At 34.6% G+C, this 25,643-nt stretch overlaps 1 protein-coding gene across 4 annotated transcripts in view; it reads left to right on the top strand.

Annotated features, from left to right (window-relative positions):
* Window positions 1–25,195, top strand: part of KIF3A (kinesin family member 3A) — a 52,879-nt gene extending 27,684 nt beyond the window's left edge. For 2 of the 4 annotated variants that reach the window (XM_032837556.1, XM_032837555.1), the window contains 14 exons: window positions 2,741–2,880; window positions 3,287–3,484; window positions 3,794–3,968; window positions 7,794–7,892; window positions 9,581–9,652; window positions 11,745–11,753; window positions 15,322–15,478; window positions 15,869–16,049; window positions 16,866–16,976; window positions 17,315–17,440; window positions 18,852–18,905; window positions 19,267–19,335; window positions 19,910–20,034; window positions 21,955–25,195. In XM_032837556.1, coding sequence (XP_032693447.1) covers window positions 2,741–2,880; window positions 3,287–3,484; window positions 3,794–3,968; window positions 7,794–7,892; window positions 9,581–9,652; window positions 11,745–11,753; window positions 15,322–15,478; window positions 15,869–16,049; window positions 16,866–16,976; window positions 17,315–17,440; window positions 18,852–18,905; window positions 19,267–19,335; window positions 19,910–20,034; window positions 21,955–22,003 — 1,565 coding nt within the window. In that variant the 3' untranslated portion in view covers window positions 22,004–25,195. The remainder of the gene's footprint in view (window positions 1–2,740; window positions 2,881–3,286; window positions 3,485–3,793; window positions 3,969–7,793; window positions 7,893–9,580; window positions 9,653–11,744; window positions 11,754–15,321; window positions 15,479–15,868; window positions 16,050–16,865; window positions 16,977–17,314; window positions 17,441–18,851; window positions 18,906–19,266; window positions 19,336–19,909; window positions 20,035–21,954) is intronic. The other 2 variants (XM_032837553.1, XM_032837554.1) reach the window with 2 other exon arrangements.
* The last annotated feature ends 448 nt before the right edge of the window (window positions 25,196–25,643 follow it).

Raw genomic sequence — 25,643 nt, 5'->3', positions numbered from 1 at the left:
TTTAATTTTTTTTCTTCCTCCAAAATAAATATATATTTTTAAATATGTATTTATTTGACAGAGATCACAAGGAGGCAGAGAGGCAGGCAGAGAGAGAGGAAGGGAAGCAGGCTCCCTGCCGAGCAGAGAGCCCGATGCAGGGCTCCATCCCAGGACCCTGGGATCATGACCTGAGCCAAAGGCAGAGGCTTTAACCCACTGAGCCACCCAGGTGCCCCTAAATATTTCTTTTTAAAGATTTTATTTATTTGACACAGAGAGGGAGAGAAGATCCCAGGGTCCTGGGATCACAACTTGAGCTGAAGGCAGATGCTTAACCAACTGAGCCACCCAGGTGCCCCCAAAATAAATATTTTGACAAAAATTAAAGCTATGGAAGTTTTTTTTTTAATTTCCATTTTATGATGTATCAGTAGGTTGGAGCATTGAATAAGCTTGACTGCTGCAAGTGGTTCTCTCCTTAAGGATTGTAATGTTCAGTGTACTATGTCTGTTGCTTTGATTTCATAACCGGAAATAAAGAAAAATCAGTCCTAAATAACATGCTGTACTTACATTGCAAAAATAATAGGTATGAAAATAGTTAATAGGATTTTTTAAAATTACATGTTCTATCCTACTCCAAATTGAAAAACACTGGTGCATCGTGCTTTGATAATCACATAGCTATAAAACTATTCCTGCCCTTTGATCTGGTAATTCCGGTTTGGAAAATACATCCCATGGGCATAATCCTAAAGAGAAAGAATGATGTTCGCTCAAAGATGTTCATATTAGTGTTTAATATGAGGACCTAAAATTGGGAAACAATCCCAAATATCTCTCAGGGAGCAGCAAAATCAATTTTAGTAAAATTTACAAATTGTTTTTTTACATGAAAATATAGGATATAATGTTAAATGGAAAAGCCAGAGGATGAAATAATACTCAGTATGTTTATCACTGCTGATCAGAAGTTATAAAGTGTTAGATTTTATTTTATTTTTTTAAAGATTTTTTTTAAAGTAATCTCTGCACCCAAAGTGGGGCTCAAACTTAAAACCTGAGAACTACCAGTTGAGCAAGGCAGCTGCCCATGGATTTATTTTTTAAGTATTTTTGGAAAAAATACCTAAGTTTATAATATGATTTAAAAGAAAATTTGTGTGGAGTCACAAATCCTTGTATTTTCTTTCACTAATTTTTCTTATATCTTCTTCCACTGAGCTTTGCTTTCATTTATAACTGCAGTTTACATTCTAATTATCTGACTTCTAATGTAACCATATGCTTATTAAAAGAATACTCAGTCTTCAAATTATACAGTCAGCTTGCCTTGAAAGTTCTGCATGAATATGTAATAGGAAGATAATTTTGACATTGGCTAAAATTTATAGAATGCTTTTCAGGGGCGCCTGGGTGGCTCAGTGGGTTAAGCCTCTGCCTTCGGCTCAGGTCATGATCCCAGGGTCCTGGGATCGAGCCCCGCATTGGGCTCTCTGCTCAGCGGGGAGCCTGCTTCCTCCTCTCTCTCTCTCTCTCTCTGTCTGCCTCTCTGCCTACTTGTGATCTCTGCCTGTCAAATAAATAAATAAAATCTTTAAAAAAAAAATAAAAATAAAAAAATAAAAAAAAAGAATGCTTTTCAAATACTTGGCAATTAAAAAACTAATACATGCCTATTATAAAAAAAACAGACCTTTTTCTTTACATAATATATTTATGTAAAATATTTATACTTACGTAAATGCTTGGTATATTTTGAACGGATGCTTTTGTTTAATAGAAATAGGATTGTACTATATATTCCTTTCTCTCTTCCCCTCCTTTTTTTTTAATTCATATGTTGTGGGTATCTTTCCATGTCATACATACAGATCTCTGTTTTTAAAGGACTGTTTAGTAGTCCATAGTATGACTATTTTTCTTAAGATTTTATTTGTTTAGAGAGAGTATGTAAGTGGTGGGAGAGGGAGAGGGAAGGTTTAATCTCATAACCTGAGCCAAAATCAAGAGTCAGATGCTTAACTGACTAAGCCTCCCAGGTTCCCCATGAATGTTCCATAATAAGTTGACCACTGTCCTTTTGGTTGTTTCTGAGCTCTTGATATTGCAAACAGTGCTGTACTGAATATCCTGTATCTATCTAATGCATATATGCAAGTATTTCTGTGTCTTAGGTGCTTGGAACATAATGCTTTTTAGAGATCGCTTAAACAGCAATAAGTTTTTGAATTATTTAACTTTGTGAGTTTTTTTTTTTTAACCTAAGTTTGTTATTTTTTTAGTCAGTAATACTTGGGATTGAAATTAAGTATTTTGTCCTAAAATTGCCTCTGTAGTGTGAGAAACATTACAAATTCCTTTTTTTTTTTTTTTTAAGATTTTGAAAAATTTACTTACTTGACAGAGAAAGAGAGCACACGTAGGCAGAGCAACAAGCGTAGGGAGAGGAAGAAGCAGACTCCCTGCTGAGCAGAGATCCTGATGCTGGGCTCAATCCCAGGACCTTGAGATCATGACCTGAGCCAAAGCCATATGCTTAACCAACTGAGCCACCCAGGCATCCCTGCAAATTCTTTTGTTATAAATTGTCAGAAATTTCTAATGTTAAATAAACCTATGCTTTTCTGGTTTAGCCATGCTCTCTGGCTCTTTGCTGTGATGAAATTCAGTATTTTAAACCATTCTGGATATTAAATTATTCTAAAAAATACTCCCTCTTGTTATACTTTTTAAGAATTTCCTTCCATTCTTCAAGGTTCTGTTGGTGCAACTAACATGAATGAACATAGTTCCCGTTCCCATGCCATCTTTACAATTACTATAGAATGCAGTGAAAAAGGCGTTGATGGTAACATGCACGTCAGAATGGGGAAGCTCCATCTTGTAGATCTTGCTGTGAGTAACAGGACACTACTGAAGGAATAACCCTTGTGATTTTTTGCAGTTTAAAAGCGAATAAAAATTCACTTATAAAAATTGAAAATGTGTGATTTACATGGAATTTTTAAGTTGTTTACTTGTGTATGTGTTTTTAACTTATTATTTATTATGGAATACTTCCAACATCTACAAAAGTACTAAGAATAGTATGGTCTCCCATGTACCCGTGACCCAACTTCAGTCTGTTCATGCCAGGCCCATTTCATCTCTACCATCAGCCACTTTTTCCCTTCCTTTATTATTTTGAAGCAAATTCCAGATACTATAGCAGATTTTTTAGTGTCACATTTTGTTTTAAACTTTCAGAGGAATATTCTGTATTTTTCATTTTAGCTTTATTTCTGTCTTTATGTATTGCTAGGGTTCAGAAAGACAAGCAAAAACTGGAGCTACTGGACAGCGCCTAAAGGAAGCCACAAAAATCAATCTTTCGCTTTCCACCCTTGGTAATGTAATTTCTGCTTTGGTTGACGGAAAAAGCACTCATGTTCCTTATCGCAACTCTAAACTGACTCGTCTTCTTCAGGATTCCTTGGGAGGAAATTCAAAAACCATGATGGTAAGACTTAATTATAGAATAGTTATCATTTAGGAAAATTTCATATTCCTGTTTATGCTAATAATTGATACGCATAACATTTTAAAAACTATTGTTTTTTTCACTTATGATTTGTGGTTATTCTTTTTCAAGTACACTGTGCTAATCCATATAATGGTGTTTGGAAATCCATGTAATTGACGTTTTCTTGTTCAAGAAGGCCAGAGGAAAGCTAACTATGTTTCAAAAATTCTTTTTGATATAGTCATAGTGGTCGTATTAATTTTAACTGCCTCAAATGTAAAATGTTTTGTATTCCTAATTCAACAGTGTGCAAATATTGGGCCAGCAGATTACAATTATGATGAAACTATCAGTACATTACGGTATGCTAACCGTGCTAAGAATATTAAAAATAAAGCTAGAATTAATGAAGACCCAAAGGATGCTTTGCTTCGCCAGTTTCAGAAAGAAATAGAGGAACTGAAAAAAAAGCTTGAAGAAGGTAATTTTTCTCAAAATATTAATGTGAGTGTTGGCCAGAAATGTCGCTTAACCACTAAGTGCTCTAATTTTAAAAACTTACTAAAATTCTTTGAGCATCTAACTTTGATACTTAAAGCAATATTTCTGTAAGGTAACTTGATATACACTTCAGCATTTTTGTATTACGTTTGAGAATGATTATGTATTATTTGTGTATGTGATTTTTAAAAATTCATTTAATTTAAACCTCCATCTCAATCATATCAGTTCCCATATCCTTTTTTAGATTTCATTTGACCACTTACGAAATAATGAATTTTTTTGTCTTTGTATAAGAGCAGGTTTTACCATATATGTATTTAGGTGAAAATGACCCAGAGTTCTTTGTGAAAGATTTCAGTCACTATTATTCAAAGTAAAGAAACCTATCAGAGTCATGGGTAAACAGAATTTACCATAAGTAAAAATTCACTGAATTTTTTTTGAAAAGCATATTTAAAAATATGCTTTCATGCTTGAATTTGAACGTGAGATTATGTTTAAGGAATCCTTTTCTAACAAGATGTTAGAAGGTTAGAAAGTTTGCAGACTTTGTTCATGAGGATGAGAAATTTGCAGACTATCATTAAGTACTTGGTGACTCTCTACACTTTCATGCTAAGAACTGATTGGCATAGGGCTCCTTTTCATTCCAGGTAAACAAATGGCTTTAGAAAAGGTTTTTTGTTTGTTTGTTTGTTTTTACAGTTTATGGGGAAACTGGATAAAACAGATGTGAATTGCAGAGATGCCACCGTCACAGATGTTTGGAAAGGGTACTTACTCAATAAACTTGAGTAAGATTAGTGAGGAAAAGCAGTAATTGGGCTGCCGCTTAGATAATGAAATTTGGTATTTTAAATGTGACCACTAGGTGGTATTTATAGTCAGTATGTTTCAAAGATTTAAAATTTCTTAGATTTGTTAATGTTCAATTCATACCTTTATTTTGCTGCCTTTATTTGTTTACATTTTTTCAATATGACAAAATAAACATTATGTAAAATTTACCATTTTAACTATTGTTGTTCTGTGGCATTAAGTATGTTAACATTGTTTGGAAGTATTACCATCATCCATCCCTAAAACTTTTTAATCATCCTCAGATGAAATTCTGTACCCATTAAACATCCAACTCTCCATCCCCCTCTCTGCCTCACCTCTGGTAACCACTATTCTGTCTCTGAATTTGACTATTTTAGATAACTCATGAGTAGAATCATATAATATGTGTGCTTTTGTGTCTCGCTTATTTTACCTAGCATAATGTCTTCAAGGTTCATCCGTATCATAGCATGTGTCAGGATTTCCTTCCTTTTTAAGGCTGAGTAATATCCCATTGTTTGTATATACCATGTTTTGTTCATCTGTGCATCTTTTGGTGGACATGTGTGTTGTTTCTGTCTTTTGACTACTGTAAATAATCTGGCTATGAATTTGGGTGTATAGATATGTGTTGCAGTATGCAGCAAATTTTATGCATAAAATTTTAAAATTTTATTTTAAAAAATGTAAAATTTTATGCAGTAAAATTTTCAAAAATTATTGTTTTGTTTTTGCCTGATTTTTACTGTTTATATGATCAACTGTATTTACCATATTATAATACTCTTTTAACCGGATTATAAAAACAAATGTTATAAGCATCAGTGAAATCAAATGTCTTAAGAATAAAGTCAGCATTACGACATGATCAATCAATTCCACTTCTGGGTATATACTGAAAGGAATTGAAAGCAAGAACTCATTTTTGAAAATTTTTATTGACTTCTAGAAAACTTGGAGGTATACTGAGTTCCTATGTACTCATGACCCTGCTTCCCCTTATGTTGACATCTTATATGACTAGTACATCTTACAGTTATTAGAACCAGGAATTTTATATTGATTCAGACTTACTAGCTAACCTATCAGTCTTACTCAGATGTTGAGTTTGCCCTCTAATGCCCTTTCTCTCCAGTCCAGGATGCAGTCTAGCATCACATACTACATTTAGTTGTCTCCTCCAGTTTCCAGTTCCTCATGTTTCTCTTTCTTTCATGGTCACGATACTGTAAAAATCACATATTTGTAGAATGTCCCTCAATTTGTGTGGTCTATACTTATGATTATTCTACAAGGTTTCTTCACTCTAAATTCTGTAATTTTACATTTTCCTGTAACCCAAGGTGTGTCTTGTGGGGAGATACTTTTGAAACTACTAAAAGGTACTGTTTCTGATCATACTTTTTCCCCACCAGTTTGAGGATCCATTAAGGGTTCTTCCCAGCAACAGTAATTCTGTTGCTTCTTGATGACTTTGTCTTCTCAGCATTCCTTCTTATGTTTAATGTTTAGAATTCTATTGTAAGGGGGAGTAGTCCCTCCTCCCCTACTTGTTTATTTAGTTATGTCAGTATTAGTCTGTGCATTATAATACAGTAATATTATTTGTTTTATTGCTCAGATTGTTTGAGCTTTTGCCATAGAAGCTCCTGAATTCAGGGTAGTTGCTATACCTTTCAGCATGCTTCCATCAGTTTTTTTATTTTTTATTTTTTTAAAGATTTTATTTATGGGAGAGAGAGAGAACACAAGCAGGGGGAGTGGGAGACAGAGAAGCAGGTGCCCTGCTGAGCAGGCAGCCCAGCCCAGCCCAGCGGGGCTCGATCCCAGGACGCCGGGAACATAACCTGAGCTGAAGGCAGACGCTTAACTACTGAGCCACCCAGGCGCCCCTGATTTTTGGTTTTGAGTGCTGCTTTATTTCTGGCATCACAGATGTTTTGGGCTCATTTTATATGTTCCCTACCCTGGTATTAAACCACATATTTCTCCCTAGCTCCTTTCAGTGGATAATGGTATTTAGAAACCAAGACTTTGAGCATTAGGTGCACTCATTGCTACCAGGGTGTCACTGTTACGAGGACTAAAGAAAATATTTTTAATGAATTCTCTCTCCCAATATCCTTCTCTTCCTATCTGTTATTTACTGGTTCATATATTATCGTTTGTGATTAGTGTATATTTATTTTTTCCCAAATACCTGGTTTTTTAGACATTTCATACATGGACAGTGTTTTTTTTTTAAGATTTTATTTATTTGACAGACAGGTCATAAGTAGGCAGAGAGGCAGGCAGAGAGAGGTGAGGAGGCAGGCTCCCTGCTGAGCGGAGAGCCCGATCCGGGCTCTATCCCAGGACCCCGGGATCATGACCTGAACTGAAGGCAGAGGCTTTAACCCACTGAGCCACCCAGGCACCCCAAGAATGTTTTAAAAATAAAATCTGACGCAGAAAACTGAGGAGAAAATACTTCCCCAAAGTGATCACTTTTTAAGAAAACAAATAATGACTTTAACTTGAAATTTTTATATATACGTAGAACTTTTTTTAAACTAATAATTTGAAATTTTAAGTAGATCAGAATTTCTTTTTTGAAGATTTATTTGAGAGAGTGAGAGAGGGAGCACAAGCGGTGGGGGGTGCACGGAGAGCGTGAGTGGGGACAGGAGAGCACGAGCAGGCGGGTGCAGTGGCTCTCAGGGCTCCATCCCAAGACCCCAGGACCATGACCTGAGCTGAAGGCAGACGCTTAACCGACCAAACCACCCAGGCGCCCCTTAAGTTGATCAGAATTTAACTTCTCTTTAGGAACTTTAAAATAAAACCACTGTGTACATTATATCTTTTCTTCAAGTTAGCATGTGATATACTGTTTAGGAATATTAAAGTAAGCTTTGTTTAGGGCAACGAACTTAAGAAAATTGATGCAGAATATAATCTGGTATAAAATATAAATTGTTCTGTAAAATTTCTGTTCAAGGGGAAGAAATATCAGGCTCTGATATCAGTGGGTCGGAGGAGGAGGAGGATGAAGAAGGCGAGGTTGGAGAAGATGGAGAAAAAAGGAAAAAAAGAAGGGGTAAGTTCTTTTTAGTGTTCTAGAAATTAACTGGGATTGCTGCACTAAATATGGTTTAACCTTCATCTGAGTGCATGCCTTTTGCCGTTTTTAGTTATGGTAGCAATTCACACAGTGGAAATATGGCACATACTTGATTAACTTTGCCTTATTTTTGTCTCCAATGCTGATCTCCTACTTACAGTTGAATCATAATACCATAAGTTCTGTCTTTTACATTTAGAATTGTAAAAAATCTGTGATAATGGTTATACCATGTAAAGATTTCATTCAGGATTTTAATTTTATGGGGGGACTTTGATTTGTGTTGGGAACCTAAAATTTTTTTTTTAGGAAATGAAGATAATGTGGAGTTTTTCCCTCAAGCATGGTTAGGCTTTAGAAGTCACTGAATTTTTAAATAATGAATTTATATAAGGATTCTATTTTTTTAATTTAATACTTTGCTTTATAAAATGTACTTTCATTCTTACCCTTTTATGGGGCATTTGTTGCCAAGTGTGAAATAAGTTTGTATTTATTGCGATAAAGATACACATAACAGGCAAGAGGGAGATCTATTATATAATAATGGCCCACTTTTCAAACATTTTTGCTCTTAATGTTTGTTTGTTTCAGAACTCTCTTCCATTAATGTGGATCATTAATGTGTGGATCATTGTTTTCAAGCTGGTGCATATTTTGCTTGTCTTATTAAAATGATCTTGCTGAAAATAAACCCAGGAGTTCCAAATTTTAAGCCAAAGGTCTGTAATTTCAGAAGATAGGAAGAGCATGATTTAGAGCAAGAGCTGGCCAGCTGTGGTCTACTGGCCAAATCTGGCCCACCACCTGTTTTTATAAATAAAATTTTATTAAACAAACATGCTTATTTGTTTGCATATGGTGCTCAGCTGCTTTCAGATGAGACTGTATGGCCCACAAAGCTTAAAGCACTTATTATTTGTCCCTTAACAGAAAAATGCTTGCGTGTTCAGCTATTTAGATAAATAGCTTTGTGTTCATCCCTATTTTTTCACACACTATTCATAGCTAAAGCAGATCATAGATTTGTTTAAAATAAAATTTAAAATAGGAAAAAAATGCCATTGCTTAATATGTTAAAGTATTTATTAATAGGATAACTACCTTCTAGACTTAGAGATTTGAAGATTTTTAGTGAGTGAGCCTTTCACAGTTCTGCCATGAAACCTGAAACATACATAATTATATCCAGTTGTTTGATGTTTTGGTGGAGTGTGAAATTGGAGATAAACCAAGCTGTCAAGATGATGAAGGGCAATTCATCATTCCTATAGTTTTAATGGTGCATAACTTTAAATTCTAAAACTCACTTCCTGTAACTTACCAGGTAAATAGTTTAAGTAGACTTAAATGTCACCAAATGCCTTATTTTTTATTCATGTTGTTTCAACCCTCTGAATTATTATGTTGTAACTGGGTAGTGGGATTTGCCCATAGTAGATGCTTAAAGGAATCCGGTTTGCCCCGTCTAGCTTTGTAACTAGAGAATATCGGGTAGACTACTAAGACTGGTATTAAGGGAAAGTACATTTTGATTCGTTAATGCAAAGCTTGATTGTTCTTTAAAATTCTCTCTCTGGCACTGAATTTTCCTCTGTGTGTGTGTTCATTTTCTTGTTTCCTCTTTCTTTGGTTCCTGTCGGGCTCACTTCTTTGTCTTCCAGGCAGTAGCAGCAGCAGTAGTTCAGACTCTACATGTTCTGTCATAGAGAAACCTCGGGATAAGTCCTTGCCTAGTGAGTGGTAGCTCTTAAATTCTCTCACAGAGCTTTGGCTTTTCCATAACCCATGGGCTTCATTGGAGAAATGCTGCACTGCTCCCTGTCATTACTTCAAGAATACATGTTGGACTTCTCAGTAGGACAAAGCATGTGATGATTTCCCCCTTCTTCATCGCTTCCAGTTAACTGTAATTGTTAAAACGTGTGCTTAAGCTTATGTTTGAGACAATGGAAGAGAGATTCATGCTTTTGCAATTGAGATAATGTAAAGAGAGCTAGTAAGCTGTATAAAAGAATAATTCTTATGGTTCCTTTTTATGTTTCAGGATAAACTTCCAATCCTAGTCAGTATAAGGGACATGCAGTAATGGATCCTGAATTTCTAAAAGTATAAATTACATTTGGCAATACACCAGTGCCCATGTCTTAAGTTATAAAGATTTGATGCTGTGGTATGCCATTCTTAGGGGTAGCTTAAGATTGAAAGTTCCCAAATGAAGAAAAACATAAAGTTTGAAGCAAGTAAAGATATATTGGATAATAATTTTATTTCAAATGGCCACTTTTCTCTCTTTCTCAACTACCTGATTGATTTTAAGGAACTGTACTCTGTGATTAGAGAATTCAGATCCACAAGAAGTTGTTTATGCAGGATCTGTCTAGACATATTTCAGTCACAAAGTTTCTTTCTTAAACCTTAAATCAGTTGAAAAGTATTGCTAATTTTAGTTATAATTTTAGGAGAAAAGGGAAGTGATTTTTTTTTTCTCCTAGATTGCAGCTTACTGCCTTTTAAAGCATTATCTGTGTACTTAATTTTCTAAAACTAATAACAAGCACATTTGGTTATTCTTAATGCATTTAGCTGTCTAAAGGAAGAATTGCAAGAATATTAGGAATAGTTTTCTCTCTTGACAACTCTTACATTTTACCAAAACAATTAATTGTATAGGACAATTTATAAAAGAAATTTCTTTAGAAACCATATAGAGTTATTATTTTGTACTATAAACTGTCAGATATGAGAAAATACCTGAGTGGCATTATAATTTAAGTTTCTGTTTTTAAAATTTACCTTAATCTTTAAAGTAGTAGTTATGTGAAAATATGTTTTGAAATGAGTTCAGTTCATGCAGTTTTAGTCACTGTTTGTGTACCTAGCTCATAACATTGAGTTCTTCTGTTGTGATGTGGGCGTGTTGGTGAAGTGGAAAAATAGTTTTCCTAGCATGTGGTTGCTGTGTGTAACGTGTATGTACCTTCCCTTTTAAAAATACGAATGGCATTTTTTTTAAGGTGTTCTTTGCTTGAATCATCAGTTGATCATTTACCTCTATGGAATCATAATTACCCTTAACAATCTACTAATAGATTGAGTGCAAGTTCGTTGTTATACAGGTGTACTTCACTTTATGCAGTTAATTTTTTTTTTTCTGAAAAAATTGCTTATAAATCAAATTGGAAAATCAAATCTTTTGGGAGAACTTGCTGTCCTTAATGTTTCTTCATTGTCCTTTTGTTAATCAAATTATCTCTGCAAACTACTATAATCCAATTATCTCTTTAGTTGATTAAGGTTTTTGTGTGGATTTTCTTAAAGGGGAGGCACACCTGTATGGGATCTTTATATTAGAACATTGAATTGGGAAATTCTATAAATTGACGGTGCAAATTTTGCTACTTTTAACTTACTGATTTTTTAAATTGGCATAATTTCCTGTTTTGTCCTTTTAGATTACTTCCCAGATCTTAGCAGGTTCCCAATTCCATGTGTACCATTAGTATAACCACTTGGGGCTGAACTATTATATTTGCAGGAGTCTGGGAGTCATTGTGAGCTCTTGAGATTGATTTAAATTGTAATCTTAGTGTCAATCTTATTTGCTTAAATTACATCTCTGATTGTGTTGAATTTGCTTTTCTTTTTACATAAAGCTGCTCTTTTTCAGTTTTGATAATGATTTGATTTATTTCTATATTTATACTATGAATAAATGCTGTTAAACATTTTTCTTTGTTTTACAAAGGAAATAATGTTTTTTTTTTCCCTCTTCATCTCTGTGCATATGCTTCCTGTCTACGATTTGCTTACTACTCTTACTGAAAGATCAAGCAGGTTGGTGTGATTGATTTGCACTCCACATGGTACAAATTATTTAAACTATAAAGAACTTTATTTAATTGTGCTACATTTTTTAAATTTAATTTTTTTCAAGGTAAGTATCTGTCTTTTGTATTTAAAAATATCTTTCAACAGTAGCTTTTTTTAAAAAACCTTTTCTCCTAGGGGCGCCTGGGTGGCTCAGTTGGTTAAAGCCTCTCCCTTCGGCTCAGGTCATGATCTCAGAGTCCTGGGATCGAGCCCCGCATGGGACTCTCTGCTCAGCGGGGAGCCTGCTTCCTCCTCTCTCTCTGCCTGCCTCTCTGCCTACTTGTGATCTCTGTCTGTCAAATAAATAAAATCTTAAAAAAAATTAAAAAAAAAAACACCTTTTCTCCTAAATTAAAAAAAAATTCATTTCAATTTTTGTTTAGGAAGATATTAGGAACATTCTTTTTTTTTTTTTTTTTTTTTAAGATTTTATTTCGGACATCGTGAGTAGGCAGAGAGGCAGGCAGAGAAAGAGAGGGGAGGGGGAAGCAGGCTTCCCGCTGAGCAGAGAGCCCCATGCAGGGCTCGATCCCAGGACCCTGGGACCATGATCTGAGCTGAAGGCAGAGGCTTTAACCCACTGAGCCACCCAGGCACCCCTAGGAACATTCTTTTTCCAAATGATCTTTTTAGGCGAACAATTCAGAAGTGTTTGAGTGACAGTGACAACTACACTGGATTCTGTAGACCTAATTGACAAAATAGACAAATATAACACCAGAAGCAGATGACATGATCTTTTTTCCTAACTTTTTAAAGACCCATTAAGCCAAATTTTGGTAATACAAATATAAATGATTTTCACTTTCAAGCACTTTTTTTTTTTTTAAAGCAAGGAATCAAATGCGTGGTTACTTATGCCCATGAGTGCTCATGTAATGAAAATAAAATTCAGTTAAGTCTTCCTGAAATTCTTCCCTTTAACCTTATCTTGCCAAAGTTCATTTTGACAGTTTTGGTTGGAACACATGGCAAAGGCAACTAAAAGTATTACTACTCCTGTTTGGCTTAATTAAATACTATATAACATCACCATTTTTTTTTTTGAAGATTTATTTACCTGAAATTTTGTGTTGAATTGTGTCATGCAGTATTAAAAGAAGGGTTTTTGGGTGGTTTGTTTAAGATTTTTAAAAAATCTTTAAGAGAAAACCAAAACAATCTGAGAGTGACTTTTAGTGATGTCATGATTTTAAGTGCCTGGTTAGGAAGGTTGGAATATATTCACATTTAGCCTAATACATTATTTGGAGAGAAATACAATGATTTATCTGAATAATACTGACTAGAAATTCTGTTACTTAAAATATTAGACTTTTGAAACTGAACCTAGCCATAAATGCCTGGTATTCTTTATGAGAATGTTGTAGGAGCACAATAAGATTTTTGCTGCTAAAGCATCAGTGGGAAAATACTACCTGAATGGTTTTGAATAACTAATACAGTTCAGGCCTGGTAGTAATTCATCAAAAGATTGTACTTTTGTATTTCTACATGTAATATTTTTTTATTTTACTATCTCTTAATGGGGTTGGAGACTGCAGGTTGGTAACTGTTAACCAAACAATTGGAACTCTACAAGCCTAAAAATTTGCATATATTAGATCATTTCGACTATATTGTTAGTGTGTGTATCCGTGTCTTCACACAGAGGTTTTTTTTGTCTTAACATACTTGCGATTTAAAAAAAAATATTTGTAATTCTGAGGTAGAAAGTAAGTTATGATTTTTAAATGCAGGCACTTTATTCATTTATTTATTTATTTTTAAAGATTTTATTTTTACCTAGTCTCTATACCCAACATGGGGTTTGAACTCACAACCCCAAGATCGAGTGTCTCATGCTCTGCCAGCTTATCAGCCAGGCACTGTCTGCATGCATTTAACTTTATACTTGAATTTACACTTTTCTCAGTCAAATTTCTTAGGAATAGTACTGCTGATCAGAAATCCTTTCTAGGAGTTCATGGGAACAGGAATTAGATTACTTTAAAAACATTTTTTTTTAACAGCATAAATCATGACATTCAATACAGGTGACTGTGCCAAAGAAGCCAACACATTCAGGTCTACATTCTGACTTTTGGAATGCAATGAATCACACCACACCAAAGCATGAATTTGGATCAGTGCTCTTATTTATTCTTTTATTGAACTGACTTGTTTTATAGCTTAAGTTTGCTTTAGACCTTTATTTCTATAGAAATGAAGGGTATATATTTTAAAACCTTGGGTTTGTTTTTTTAATATAATTGTATCCTAAAGATTTTAAAGTCTATGAATAATTCTTCGTCTCATGGTTACTGAAAGTATATATTCAGATATATACCTGCACCCACATTATCTTTCAGTTTTCTTTCCTTGTTAGCAGTAGGGGCTAGCTTTTGGGTGGAGACATTAACGATTTATAGACTCCTCAGGTTTATATTCTTCTGTGGTCCTTTGGGAAGGAAGTTAAGAATGACAGAAAGCTTTCAGGAGAGCCTCATACCAATTCTACGAAAAGTTTGATTGTTTTTCTAAGGAAAGTATGTTTCAAAGAAATTGTATTACCAGAAATGAATTATATTTGACTCAGTTTCATAACCAGTTTAATAACCTATTTTTTTATTTTCTCTTTTTGGTTTTTCATTTTAATTTCATGATTTTCAAATTCATTCAGTTAGCTTTTACTGAACATCTGTTGTGTGTATATGAAACACTCTGCTAGGCACTATCGTCAAAATAATCAATTGGAAGCCATATTTCCAGCTTTATTATTTGGTAGTATTTCTACTTATATTTGATGTTTAGCATATTTAAAATGGCTTAGGTTTAGGATCCTAAGTTTGACATAGTAACAAGCTGTTTTTGTTGCTCATTTAAGATAGATGATAGATTATGGTAGCTCAGCAACTTTAAAATGCCTGGTTAATTATAACATAGCCATTATATAATTAGTATAGAACTTCGTCCTTTAAGGTATACTATGAGATAAAATACTTCCAAATAATTTTATTAGATATACATTTTAGGAAAACTCTGAAGATATATATTAGGAACTTGTTGCTATAAATTTGGCCTTGACACTCTTGTCTGTGCAATTTATGCCTATATGTAACTTTGGTTTGTTCATTTTAATAAATTTTGGGGGGGCATTTTGGGAAGCCACTTGATTTTGTACCTACCTAGTTATCATAAAAAAGTAATTTACTGCTTTTTTGAACATATCTTTTTTGGGGACCCATAGATCTTTGGCTTTTTAAATTTCTTTGGCCTTTTATTAACCTTTCTCTTTCTTTTCCTCTACTTAACTGTTTCGCTTCTCTTTCACATACTTTTGTTCTTAGTTATCATTGCACAGTTATACAACATTTTGTTTAGCAAAGTTATTCTAGGAACATAATAAGTAGAAGTCAAATATTTATTTGATTTCCTTAAAATGTTGATATTTTGTATTATTGAGGAATATATCTTATATAATTGAAGATAATTTATACAAATCTGAAAAATTGGCTTTAAAGTGATTGTTGGAATTAAATGACTCATATAGGTAAAAAGAAAGTGTCCCCAGATAAGATGGTTGAAATGCAGGCAAAAATTGATGAGGAGAGAAAAGCACTTGAAACAAAGCTTGATATGGAAGAAGAAGAAAGAAACAAGGCTAGAGCTGAATTAGAGAAACGGGAGAAAGATCTTCTTAAGGCCCAGTGAGTATTACTTAATTGAGTTGGATTCGTGATTTAAATTTCCAGTATTTTGCATAGGATATATGAGAGAGAATTGAATACTAATTAAAAGCTTGATTTTTGTCTCCAGAATAGCTTTTTTGGATAGAGAGTTTTGTCGTATGTGTTCTCTTTCCAAAAATTACATCTGTTTTATTATTTCATCTCTAGGAAGAAAATTATCAGTGAATTTGGATGTTATAGATTAAATCATAAGTTAATTTATACTACCCCTGTGATATAATCTGATAGAGTTGTTACATAATTATATCTCAGTTTTGAAATTTTGCATCCAAATACCTATAAAGTTTTGGGAAATGATATTGGTAGAATAGTGAATAATCGATGGTGGTTCTCATTTTTAATCAACAGACAAGAACATCAGTCTTTGCTAGAGAAATTATCTGCACTGGAGAAGAAGGTAATTGTGGGTGGTGTTGATTTGTTAGCAAAAGCTGAGGAACAAGAGAAGCTTCTTGAAGAATCGAATATGGAACTGGAAGAACGGAGGAAAAGAGCAGAGCAACTTCGCAGAGAACTTGAGGAAAAAGAGGTAATGTGACTTTCTGGTTTTAGTTGACACTTTTTCCTTAAGTATTTAACTCCTCTAGTGAAAAGCTTTATATCCATCGTCTTTAATTAAGTATAGTGGACACGCAGTGTTACACTAGTTTCAGATGTACAACTTCAGATGTAGAGTGATTAAACTTCTCTATATGTTATTCTGTGCTCACCACAAGTGTAATTGTCATCTGTTACCATATAATCCTATTACAGTATTATGGACTGTATTCCCTGTGCTGTACCTTTCATTCCCACAACTTATTCTGTACCTCCCACTCCCCTTCACCCATTTTCCTTTCTCCCCCCAGGCCCAGGCATCAGTTTGTTTTCTATAGTGCTGGGTCTGTTTCTGCTTTTTGTCTCTTTGTTCATTTGTTTGGTTTTTTAGATTATACATATAAGTGAAATCATATGGTATTTGTCTTGTATCTATAATCTTAGTAAAATTTTAAAGCAGATCTGTGAATTGTTTTGAAAAATATTAGTTGCCCAAGATTTTTATCATTTGTTAAAGAATTTTTTTTTTTAAGATTTTTATGTATTTATTTATTTGACAGAGATCATAAGTAGGCAAAGTGGCAGGCAGAGAGAGAGGAAGGGAAGCAGGATCCCTGCCGAGCAGAGATCCCAATGCGGGGCTCGATCCCAGGACCCTGGGATCATGACCTGAGCCGAAGGCAGAGGCCTTAACCCACTGAGCCACCCAGGCGCCCCTCATTTGTTAAATAATTAAATTTTCAATTTAATGAAGAAAATTCTGAAGTCTGGTTTTTTTGTTTGTTTGTTTGTTTTTTTTTTTTTGTAGCAAGAACGCTTGGATATTGAAGAAAAATATACCAGCTTGCAAGAGGAAGCACAGGGAAAAACCAAGAAATTAAAGAAAGTTTGGACTATGCTGATGGCTGCCAAATCAGAGGTTGGTTTCCTAGAAATTACCTATAAATGTAGCTTTGAATTAAAAAATTTTTCTTTGAGTAAGTATGATTAAAAATCTTTAAGAGATCTTAACGTATGCTTACAATCTTAAAGAAAAAACATTTTTATAGCTAAAATCTTAGCTATTAAGCTATAGTGTGTATTTCCAACCTTAAAAACACGGGAATAGACAGTAATGGGTAGTGTCATTCTGTCCATTGTTTGTGAAGGAACTGAGTAAGCTCTTACAGGGTTTCTTAGGCCAGTGCCTATATCAGTTGGAACTGTCTTATATTTAAAATCTTGTTTGCCCTTAATATTTCATTGGTTTTCTGGTAGATGGCTGATCTCCAACAGGAGCATCAGAGGGAAATTGAAGGCTTACTGGAGAATATTCGACAGCTTAGCCGGGAGCTCCGACTTCAGATGCTTATCATTGATAACTTCATACCTCAAGATTATCAGGTAAGAGGGAAGTTCTCTGTTTTAGATATTACATCACTGGCTGGGGTGAAGAAATAAGGAATGTAAATTCTAATTTAATTGATGGTAAGTATTTACATTTCAGTTGTTGACAGTAAAATTTTCTTGAACTAATGCCATCACATTTCTGCTGTTAATACATAATTCTCTGAGTATATAAGTAAGAATTTCTCAGCCCTTTGGAAGAACCTAGATTTATGTAATTGCATTCAGAATCAAGGTATAGGTCCTATTTTTACATTCAATATAATTAATCCTATAAATAGGATAAACAAAACTCCTTTGCTAATTTTTCTCCCTGCTTATGGATACCAAGTGTGTGTGTGTGTGTGTCTATGTGGTCATAGTGTGGTGTATATGATAAAATAAACATGACATAGAATTTACCTCCCTTACCTCCCCGGCCCAGCCCCCTAAAATTTGCCTTTTTAAACTATTTTTAAGACTACGATTCAGGGGTGCCTGGGTGTCTCAGTCAGTTAAGCGTCTGACTCTTGATTTCAGCTCAGGTCATGATCTCAGAGTTGTGAGATTGAGCCCTGCGTCCAGCTCTATGCTCAGCGGGGAGTGTGCTTGATATTCTCTTTCTCCCTCTGCCCTTCCCTCCTCTGTCTGTCTCTATCTCCCTCTCTCTCTCCAAAATAAATATATCTTGAAAGAGGGAAAAAAAAAGAATACAGTTCAGTGACATTAAATATATTCACAGTGTTTTGCGATCATTACTGCCATCCATCTCCAGGTGGATGCTGATTCTTAATTCTAGTATATCTCAGCCTTTACTTTTCTTTACTCAAAATTTCCATTTTTCTAGTACATTTTAGTAAACCTTAACATACTGATTTTTCAAAAAATTGAGACTATATAGCTTAAAGATTTTTTTCTGAAAATAAGCCTTAATATTTTTTTCCTCTGGATCTCAGGTGCACAGAATTAATTATTGATTAATGGTGCATTCTCCTTATTGGTCTTTGAGTGACCTGGTTTTATTTAGTTGGTTAGTTTTTGTCTGTATGTTTGTTTTGGTTATTTTGTAGTGAACTTGTCATGAATAACAAAAGCAAATATCATGACAGTGTCCTACTTCTAACCAAATGGTTTCCCTCTTCTGTCTTCCATCCCTTTGCCTCTTCCAACTCAAGGTAACCATCATCCTGAATCCCATGTTCTTCATGTTCTTTCCTTGCTTTTTGTGTAAGAACATAGTTTACTAGCATTTACATGTATTCTTTCAAAGTCTGTATTTTTAAATGTATAAAAAAAGTTATAATGCCGTATATAATGTTTTAAGGCATCTTTTTTTACTTAATATATTAAGATTTTAGTTTTGTGAATATTTTCCCGTATTTTAAATGTTATTAAATATTAAAAGTAGACCATCTTTGACTCTTAAAAGGAAATGATTGAAAACTACGTCCATTGGAATGAAGACATAGGGGAATGGCAGCTAGTGAGTATTACTTTCTTCCTTTCATGAAATCCTTACGTACTGTTGCCTATAGACTGGATCTGTGCCGGTTACACGGACAGAAAGATGGTTCCGAGAATGAATCACATGAGACTCCACAGGAGTGGATAAGATGTTTTCCTAATTAACTATATTGTAACACACAAATTTTTCAGGGGAAATGGTATAGTTTAGGGCTTCATAGGACTGTATGACCTGTAAATCCCTTTCTTTTCCAGCCTTCAAATTTTGAGCACGTTTTATGACCGTAACATCAGTATATCTCAAAATAATTTGCCTTATTTATAGGATTAACTGCTAATTAAGACATTTTTCCTTCCTCCCCTTTTTCTTCTTTTTTGAGAAATGTGTTGCCTACACAGGAAATAACATGAGAAAGCAGACTCCAGCTCCTGATAAAAAAGAGAAAGATGTAAGAATGCTTTTTTTTTGTTTAAATATAACTACAGTTCCTTTATTAGGAATGTGGGTCACTAAATTGTGTTATCAATATAATATAAATTAATCAGCTCTGCTGAAAAATAGGCAGATCTCCTGGGAAGAGAAGCCCCAGAAGGGTGATAGAAGATGTTTCTGCTCCCCTCAGTCACGAGGGCAGGCTTATGCTTTGTATGACACAAGGGGCATGGCAGCTTCAGAGCACTCTTCACCACCTCTCCAGGCTGTGGGGGGAATAGTTAGAGACCAGAATGGGTCTGTACTTCTCCAAGCTAGTCCTTGACTTGAATCAGTAAGAGCAGCAGCTGCAGGGAAAAAAGCAGCAGTTTCCTACAAAGGAATTTATAGTGTGTCGGGGTTTCTTCTTTACCACCCCTTGGTGAATACATTTGAGACAAATGACATTAGCAGAAGATATCCTTAGACATTTCTTTGGTCTTTTGTTCTGCAGGATTTTTCTAGGAGTTTGTTCAGTATTTTACATCTTCCTGCCACGTCTGGTTTAAATCAGTCCTATAACAGTGTTTTGTGTTTGTTCCTTTGCTTAGCCCTTTGAAGTGGACCTTTCCCATGTGTATCTTGCCTACACAGAGGAGAGCCTCCGTCAGTCCTTGATGAAATTAGAGAGGCCACGTACTTCGAAGGGGAAAGCAAGGCCAAAGACAGGGCGAAGGTAAGGATGGCCTTTCAGCACTAGGAAATAGAGGCAGCAGGAGATTCAAAGTAGCACATTTAGAGGAAATTTAGTTAATGTAATATTTTAGCTCTATTTGCTACATTTTAGATGTATTTAAATAAATTTATGTAAAATTATGTAGTTATGATTTGATAAGTAAAAACTAAGTAAAAGCTAAAGAATTAAGTCTTCCAACTCCTTTAGCCCTCCTCAGTAATAGTTTATTTTTAATTTTCTTTGTTATATCCAAATGTATTAGAAGTCATCTATTATCTTAATCCCGTAATTCTTAATAGTAATTCTTCCAGTGAGATGCTGATTGATTTGCCTGGTCGACTCCCAAGGTCTTGTACTTGCTGTCTTGCTTTTCTGTCAGAAACATTGCCCCAAGAACCTTGACCTTCTCGGTCATCAGTTAAAGAAAATTTGTCTGCCCATCTTTCCCTGTCCTTTGAGTGCTGGTTTTGACTGTTGAGTAGTCTCTATGTATCATAACAAGCCCAGGGAAATCAGGGCTGGCGCTTATTTCTTCTCTCCCTTCCCTATATCAGGTACTATTATGCTTATTTAAACTGATTGTAATACTTGGGTCTCCTGAAATGATAGGAAACAATAAGCTTATTTATCCCCCTGCCTTTGAGTATAGAAACTTCTGAGTTACATGTAAGATGAAGTTGTATGGTTTTGATACTTTTGTGTTACGTCATATCATAGGTATAACCTAACATAAATTTGGTATAGTCAAACAGGAGGAATCAGCATTTTAAAAGTGTACAAGGTTTTACCTTTTTTAGCATTTAGGTGCCAGTTGTTAAAAACTTTTCGTATGTCAGTGGAAGCCAGGTGTGTAATATTTAGTGAATGAAGAAATCAGAGAAACAGAAATCCCATTAGGTCTTTTTATTTCCTCCATTTTTTAATAGAGATATTTTTCTATTAACTCTGTGGTTAACGAGAAAAATTACAGTGCAAGGGTGATGATAAGCGGTAAGGCGGTTGGCCTTGGCATAGGAGAGAAATAGGCAGTGGCTGGGACTGGGGCAAAGTGGAGAGTGGTCTGTCTGAAGTAAGTGGCTACTACCCTGTTCCTAGTTAGTTTGGGGAATAAAGGGCCTGTTGTTTCTGGATCTTCTTGTTTCAAAGGAGGAGCCAGAAATCCAGATTATTTACATGACATTTCATAGTTTTTAGTCACTCTTTTTTTTAACCACAAGGACCTCAAACAATTTGATAAGCATTCAGAATGCTCACTTAAAAATATTTATTTTGTGGTTTAACATTAAAAAATTCACCTACATTAGATGAGCCACATTTATTCTCTGCATACCAGAATTAGCCTTCTGTATTATGAAAACAATAGATGGGCGTAAACATAGGTAAATATACATAACATAAGGCTTATTGGTATTGCATTACTTTACCTGATAATGTTCAATGGGATATGCTCATTAGAAAAGCACAGTTCAGTGTGCCAAGCAAAACTCCAGTGAACACAGAACATTCATGTGCACATCATCTGTAAGGTGTTACTTCAGATGATTTCTGTGTCTTTTTTTCACTGAATGAATCTGTACCTTCAGCATGCCCCAGAACAGATAATCAAGGGATTCGGGTCTGACAAGCATGCAGCCCACTTGGCTTGGCCTGTCTAGTCCAGTTTTAGAAGTTTTCATCCACTCAATCCCTTACATTCTGGTTGAGAGTGTGGAGTGCCGTGCTCCTGCTCCTACTTTAGGCTACTTCCCCTGGCCTAAAAAGGTGGGCTTTAATTGATCTCTTAACATAGTCAGACATGGCAAACTTTGGCCTGTTTTTAGACCTTATGGCCACCCTGTATTACCTGCTACCTAATGTAAAGTGTTTGCATTCAGTCTTCTAGGAAGGCATTCATGTTTTCTTTTTCTCTCCTCCAAACAGAAAGCGTTCTGCAAAGCCTGAAACTGTAATTGACTCTTTACTTCAGTAAATGTTACAGACTTAAAGTCACAATAAAAATTAGTGATAGTCTTATGCCTGGACAAAATCTTAAAACCCTGAAGACTATTCTGTAATTTCAAATAACGGAAGCTGTAAGTCATGGAGTAAGACTGGAACTAATGAATTGCCTAATAAGTCTTAGTATACATATTAATGTCATATTAAAATTGTACAACTGGTAGTTCTTCAAATTGTCATATTGTGCTCCAGTTTGTACTGTGCCGGCAAGTTGGGGGAGGAGCTCATACTACAGAGAGTTGCAGTTTAAATATATACATAAATCTGCTAGTAATTTATTCAACTGCTGTAATAATTAGGTAACTAGATAGTCAAAATAGAAGAAAAACGTAAGCCCTGTTTTGCATACAGAAAGTAGCAGATCTCATTGTCCTGTGTTGTGCTGTCATATATGAATGTGTGGGCTGCATATCTAAGACATTATTTGATCCTAATACCTGCCTGGCCTGTTCAAAAATGTTCTAATTTTTATACTAATATTCATTTTGTTTTAAGTATAAGATAACTCCTCTTACTGATCTTTAGAAAATTTTATAATTCAGCAGTCACTCTTTAGAAGTATACATGTTTAAAATACAAAAGCTGGAAATATGTTTCTTCTGGACCTCTTGACCTTTTTTGCCTCTTCATGTCAAATGCACCTTTTTTGTTCTGGTTTTATGTTTTCTTGAAGCATTGAATTTGTATGTAGATAGGAGTCAGAATTACAGAAAATTAAGCTAATATTGGTCACTGATCTTTGCCCATATGTGTATATTTTCTAAAATTCACTTTGAAGTGTGACTAATGGATGCTTGCTTTCTTGTGTCTGAGTTTTAAATTGTGTTGGAAATTGCTTTGTATCTCCCAACTGAGAAAGGTCTCCATTTTTCACAAAATGCAACCAAAGCAGAAAATATATGTCTTTTAATTCTTTGGCTTTAAAACACTTTGTTTTGTTTTTATTCCTATTTTATAAAAAGAAAATATTTTTCCCTGAATTTCTTTTATTGACAACTCCCAGTTAGAGTATATTCCTCTAAAAATAAATTTTATTTTATAGTAAATAAGTTGTAATAGAATTGTTCTTGTGTTAGCTGCTTACAAAATGTTAAATTTTTGGTAAGTTTAGCTACTCCTAAACCACTTAATATTATATCTTTTATGGGTTTTAAAATTATGTAATCAGCCCTGAAGTCCATTGGTTGCAAGTTTGAGACTTCAAGTAAGTATTTACTAAGTGAACAGTATTTAGTAAGTTTGGTTAAATTTTGGTTTTTAGTCACAAAGCTGTGTACAGAGTGCGGGTGAGCAAAGCTGGCGTACTTGTGAGGTGGTGGTAAAAATATGTCCCTAAATTTAAAGTGCATCCCAAAGGTGGTGTACTAAATGTCCTGCGTATAGTGAATATTTTCTAGGTAGTAAGAATTGCATTTAACTGGCAGCATTTTCTTTGTAATGTGTAAGATAGTTAGAAGTTTATGACTTCCTTGGGACATTGTTTAAGTACTGTGAAAACTAGAGGTAAATTTGTGTCTTGTAAAACTTTGTGTGCACAGAATATCTTGGCAATTGTAGATGCACATTGAACTATTAGTAATTGCTCTAAAGAAATCTTAATTTTACCAGTAGAAAAAACAGATGCCAACTTCTTTTTAAAAGTCTTTATTTCTAGCCTTTAACCATCCAGTTAATAGGAAAGGAATGACTTTGTTTTTGAGTTGAGTTGACATCGTGTTAAATTAGTTTCAGGTGGGCAACATATGGTTCACCTGCTCTGTTATGCTGTGCTCACCACAAGCGTAGCTCCCATCTGTCACCACACAGCGCTCTTAAAATATCATTGATTGTATTTCCTTTGCTGTGGGATAGGGGTAACTTTTGCTTTAAGCTTATTTAAAACATAGGACATTCAAGCCAGTATGTTAGATTTATTTTTCTGTACCACTTCTGCTGCAGTAACAAAAAGAAACCTGTAAAAAGTCAAAGCCTTGAGGAATTTACAAAACAGGCCGCTTTATTTATTTATTTTTTAAACATTTACATTAGAACTGATTATACCCGATGTATTTTACATATTCATTTTATGAAATACCAAAACAAGATATTCAGGTCAGGCTTGAATATCCATATGAAAACGTGGGATACTGACTTTAGAGCTATTCGTTTAGCTTTAATCGTAGCAATTCTGTGGTTTCTTCATGTGTGCTGTGTGTCTGTCCATAAAATGAAATATTTTGTAACTTCAGTGTTAATTTAACGAAAGGATATGAAGATAAAGAAACCTCATTATTTGAAATAAATAGGCAAATTTTAAATGAGTGTCACATATAAATAGGTTGTTGAGTGCGTTTTTCTCTTTAATTTAAAAAAGTAAGTTTATTTATTAAAAGGAGCCTTGGTAGAATGTGAATTGTGATATGTTCTTTAATAAACCCTGTTTTAAAACCTCAAGTATATATACTAATAATTAGAATATCAAAATATAGTAGTACCCCCCATTCTTATTTAGATTCTTCTAAAATAAAAGCTTAATCAAGGTATGGGGGTGGGGCTTGCATCTTGTGTTTATCTGGCAAATAGAGTCCATTTGCCAAGGTAGGTCTTCTTTTTTCTGGAAAAAGGGGACCTTTTTTGCAGCAAGAAATTTAAGTTTACTTTGGGTGAGGGAGGCAGTGCTGCTTTATCTGTAACATGTTTTTAAAAGTTATGATTATGGATTTTGGGTTGTTGTTTTCAGTCTTTTAAAAATATCTTTCCCTTTAGCTCTTATATTAAGGGAAATCCCTCTCTTTCTTACAGAGCTGTGAATTAAGGAATGGGTAGAGTTTACATTTAAGCACGCCAGTGTCTGCCCAGTTCTTAATGTATACATTTGTTTTTCTTTTTAGTGATTCTTTGTTCTTAAAATGCTACTAGAAAACATAGATCTTCCTAGTGCCTTTCAACTTATACTGTAGTTTGATTAATTTAAATCATTAATAACTTCAGTAGGATTACTATAATACTGTATACTGGCCAAACTTGTAAATCTTATAATGAGTTTGTTGCATTAATTTCAAAAGCCACACCTTCATTGTATTTTATGTATAAATTGTATTTGTTCAAGTTGTATATATTGATATTGTATGTATACATGCAGCATGGTTAAGTTAGAAATAAAAATCTTTACCTAATACCTGTAGTGGTGGTCTGCTTCTTTCCTGAACTGTCTTGTGTTTATGTCCATCCTGATATTAGTAGGTATGGTCTTTGTGCTTGGTATCTGAATTTTGTATAGCTGAGAGATCCCTGTGTCATTTTATACCCCAAGCATTTCATGTTGTGAGTCTTGAAACAGAAATCATTATGAAACACAAACCTGGGAGAAAGGTTTTAAACTGTGCTTCTTCTGGGGCACCTGGGTGGGTCAGTTGGTTAAGTGTCAGCCTTCAACTCAGGTCAGGATCCCAGAGTCCTGGGCTCCCTGCTCAGTGGGGAGTCTGCTTCTTCCTCTCCCTCTGCTCTCCACTTGTGCTTGCGATCTCTCTCTCTCTCTCTCTCTCTCTCTCGCTCTAGTGTTCTCTCAAACAAATAAAATCTTTTTTAAAAAAGTAAAATGTGCTTCTAATTTACAGCATTTATTTTTGGGG

This window comes from Lontra canadensis, unplaced genomic scaffold (assembly GCF_010015895.1).
Source record: "Lontra canadensis isolate GAN:19392208 unplaced genomic scaffold, GSC_riverotter_1.0 scaffold99, whole genome shotgun sequence".
NCBI classification, from domain to species: Eukaryota; Metazoa; Chordata; class Mammalia; order Carnivora; family Mustelidae; genus Lontra; species Lontra canadensis.
The sequence above is the reverse complement of the archived record's forward strand: the minus strand, read 5'-3'. Positions and strand labels throughout refer to the sequence as shown.